We start from the raw sequence: 3805 nt of genomic DNA on the forward strand, positions 1-3805 counted from the left end.
GTTCTACATTAATATTAGTGTTATGGCCAGATCTTCAAGTGGCCAAGGTGACACTTTCTAATCGTGATAAGACGATTCCGGGATCTCATTCGAAATTTCGCGCCTCCACGCGCCCATCGCCCGATTGCTTTCTCTGTATCTTTCAGAGCCGCGTCCTCGTTTCGATCGGTTCGCCATCAATTACCACGTCTTATCCGACGTGATTCCCGGACTTGCCGGAAAAATGATCGATCTCTGATAATCCGATCGCGCGATCGGCTGACGCGTCGACGCGTCGTTCGTTTCGCGGATGATGGATCACTTTCTCGCGGAGAAGCCGTCGCCGGTCGGATCCAACAACCATGGATAGTTATTGGGGCACTCCATGCAGGTGAAGAGACGCAGAGTCTCTCCGGGTAACTCTCTGGTCGTTAAAGGGCAAGCGTTGGGCAACGAGCAATAGGGTAAACCCTTCTCGTCACAGGTCTCCTTCCAGTCCTGGAAATCTCTGAGCGCTGAGAGCTCAGTAGGCTGCTGCATCCATTTAATTACCTAGAGAACAAACGAGATTTAAAACTTCTACTCTTTAATGTATGAATACATTAATGATTATTACACGGACAATTTGCGAAGTATCTAAAAATTTAGCAAAGTAAAGATATTTGAAAATAACTTATACAGCACAGATTTCCAAGAAATATCCTAAAGACTTTCAGAAGATGCTCTAGGTTGTTTCTCAGATCAAGTGTATCGTGTGGAATATAGATCTTGCACTTAATTAATAATTATGAAATAATATTATAAAATAGTGGAAAACTAAAAGTTTCAGTGAAATGATTGAAAAATGAATTACCTAATAATGAATTATCTAATAATAGATTTTTTTTAATTATAATGTATCAAAGGCTTGTGCTCATAGAGAACCTTTATGACATTTTTGTTCGCCATGTTACACATATGTATGAAATAACTTATTTTATCCAATTTTTAATATAATTTTTTTCGAAATGCAACTAGCTTTACATAATTACTTTTATAATCCGACAAAATTATTTTCAGATTTGTATTTATCTAAATTTTTAGATGCTTCCGCAAAACCGTTCTCTCTCTCTCTCTCTCTCTCTCTCTGCAAAAAATACAAGCTCGATCTCTCACCTGAACCATGGTGACGAAGTACACGTCGCTCCTGGCGATCATTTCCTCGATGAACTTGATTAGCTCTTCCTTATATTCTTTCTTACTCTTCAACCAGGACGCATGGAAGTGCAAACCGAGCGGCGCTCTGTTGCTATTGAAATGCCTGTTAAAGTTGTGTCTGAGCAGACGAGCAAACTGCTCGCCAGTCTGGATGTTGGAGCAGGAGTCAACCATGTGACAACCTGGCAAAGACTCATCGAAGGTAGGATCATCTCTACGGTCCAGCTCGTTCATCACCATCTCCCAAACTGGATGCGACCTCGACGGGCAGTTGCCACCGTTGCCGTTGCACCTGTGAGGCATTCTGAAGTACAATGTGTACGGCCAAATTGGCACACGTCCCAGAGACGCAGTGATGGAGGCGTCATATACGAAGAACTGATCAGCCATCATCTCGAACTGTTTGTTACCACCTACTCTGAGGTAAGGGGCCCGCACACCGATGATAGAGCCATCGGTGATGTTGGCGAAACGCTCGATGATCAGCCTGGCACCAGCCATCTCTGCCAACCAGTCGTCGTACGTACCCTGGCTCCAATATTGCGGATCTTCCTTGTGCGTCAATGAAAATACCGCGATTTCATGTCCGCGTCGATGAAGATCCTGTACCGCCGAATAGTTGGTGTACTTGTGAGAAACGAAGAATGTACCGCGGATCTGGCAGCCGTTCGGATTCTGACGTTGCCCGTTAAAGATCTCCTCATAGAGATCGATATTGTCCACATTTACAGCGCCGTTGAAAGTGATTGTGATCATCTGCGGCACTTGCTGGGGATCGATGTTGCCGGGTATACGGGTGCCATCGGCCGAACAGTAGCAGTCAGGTAAGACGCATTGCGTGGGATCGCAATCTGGAGCGCGGTTGGGATCGGTTTCCACGGCTATAAATTAAATATATTTCTAATAATACGTTGATTTTAAAAATATTAAAGGAATTTCTTTACTTAAATCGAATTAATTTAAAGAGCCACTGGAGAAAGAGTCTTGTAGCAAATATTGAAATATATATATATATATAAGTTTTTTTGCAGTTTTTTTAATTTAGGGGAGATTAGTAGCATTTCAGATTAATTGTGTTGAAAATCTGAAAGTTATCGACGCTCAATCTTATCTGAAATAAAATTCATTTAAAATGAATGTATATTGTATTATTTGAAACATCTAACTTTGTGTGTGTGTGTGTGTGTGTGTGTGTGTGTGACCGTGATAGCATTCTTCTTCGTATTTGATGAAATATATATATTTTTTCAGCTATATGCCAAACTGTTTCAATACTAAAGTTACCAAAGACATTCTTATGCATCTACTTTGATACTTTAACGATTATGTTCGACGTTTCTATATATTTTTACGCAAGGAGATTATAATCCAAATCTGGGATCGGCTCATGTTAACATCGGTAGGCGAACGTAGTCGGTAGTACATTGCAAAACTTACTGCAGGCGTTCTCATCGGACTCGTCCTTGCAGTCAGGTTTGCCATTACAGAAGAGCTCCTTGTCGACGCACTCGCCGTTACCGCACGACAATTTTCCCTCTGGACAAACGGGTTCGTCGGTCTTAAGGATGGGCAAGACCTTACGCGGCTCTGCAAAATACAATCTCCGTTAGATCGCGCAACGCTCATCTGCAAATTGACTACCATTCGAGATATCGAGCAGAAATCCATTGAACATTAATAGAAAGACCATAGAATGCCCAGTACGAGAAAATATTTATTGTGCTTTTGATCAATTTGTAACGTAAATTAATTTCTTTTATCGTAAGTCAATAAATTATAACTTTAATCAGAAAATTCTTTTTATTAAAAATCGGTTTAAAGTTAATTTCGTTAATTAATAAATGTTATTAATAGATAAAAGATCTCTCTTGTAATAATTTTATGGCCGATTACCGATTATTGTATGAGATCGTTATCGTTATCGCGCTCTACATAATTTACGTGAAGAACTAGACTGATGGTGCAATCAACGCAATTAAGATCTCATAATAAGCACTTTATGGCCAGCTACTGAACATTATATGAAATTCTCACTGCTGTTGGTGCTCTAAGTAATTCACGTGACCAAATACAGGTGTAATCAAGGCCCGAATGCCACTTTTCCCCATTTATTTACACGCAGCAGCGTAGGAGCCGTGTGTCCGTTCTACATCAGGCCTGTCTAATTTGAGCCAAAATGCAAAGCTATCGACACAAAAAAATTCAATGCGGGTAAGATTTCGGAGACTGTAAAATGTTGATATGCATCTAAGTGACGCTTATCACCACTTTATAGTTTCTAAAATCTTACATTAAATTTTTTTACGTCGATGACTTTGCGTTTTGACTTCGGAGCTCAAATTGGACAGATCTGTCTACATAGTAGACTTGGAATACAGAGATGCAAAATAAAACTGTTAAGCTGAGGGAGATTGTGCTGAATTAATTCGTGCCGCCCAATTTCCGCAGTCTATCTCGTCACCTTAGCGAGCAGTAACATATTAAATCTCTACTCTAGATATTTTTTAACACGCGATGGCGTAGTATATATACAGATAGTTCAAAGATTTTGAGTTTTTGGAATTTCTCCGGAGTAGAAATCTTATATCAGAGTTTGGCGAATTTATCAAAATCCTACAAGAGAGAAAGA

General features: G+C 40.2%; 1 protein-coding gene across 2 annotated transcripts in view; it reads right to left on the reverse strand.

Moving 5' to 3' along the window:
- Positions 1-276: 276 nt before the first annotated feature.
- The window catches only part of LOC108750484, an 11467-nt gene continuing 7938 nt past the window's right edge, over positions 277-3805 (reverse strand). For both annotated transcript variants that reach the window (XM_018489958.1, XM_018489950.1), the window contains exons 4-6: positions 2614-2763; positions 1135-2057; positions 277-531 (exon numbers count right to left, since the gene is read on the reverse strand). In XM_018489958.1, the coding sequence (XP_018345460.1) occupies positions 298-531; positions 1135-2057; positions 2614-2763 (1307 nt within the window). In that variant the 3' untranslated portion in view covers positions 277-297. The remainder of the gene's footprint in view (positions 532-1134; positions 2058-2613; positions 2764-3805) is intronic.

This window comes from Trachymyrmex septentrionalis, unplaced genomic scaffold (genome assembly GCF_001594115.1).
Source record: "Trachymyrmex septentrionalis isolate Tsep2-gDNA-1 unplaced genomic scaffold, Tsep1.0 scaffold11, whole genome shotgun sequence".
NCBI classification, from domain to species: Eukaryota; Metazoa; Arthropoda; class Insecta; order Hymenoptera; family Formicidae; genus Trachymyrmex; species Trachymyrmex septentrionalis.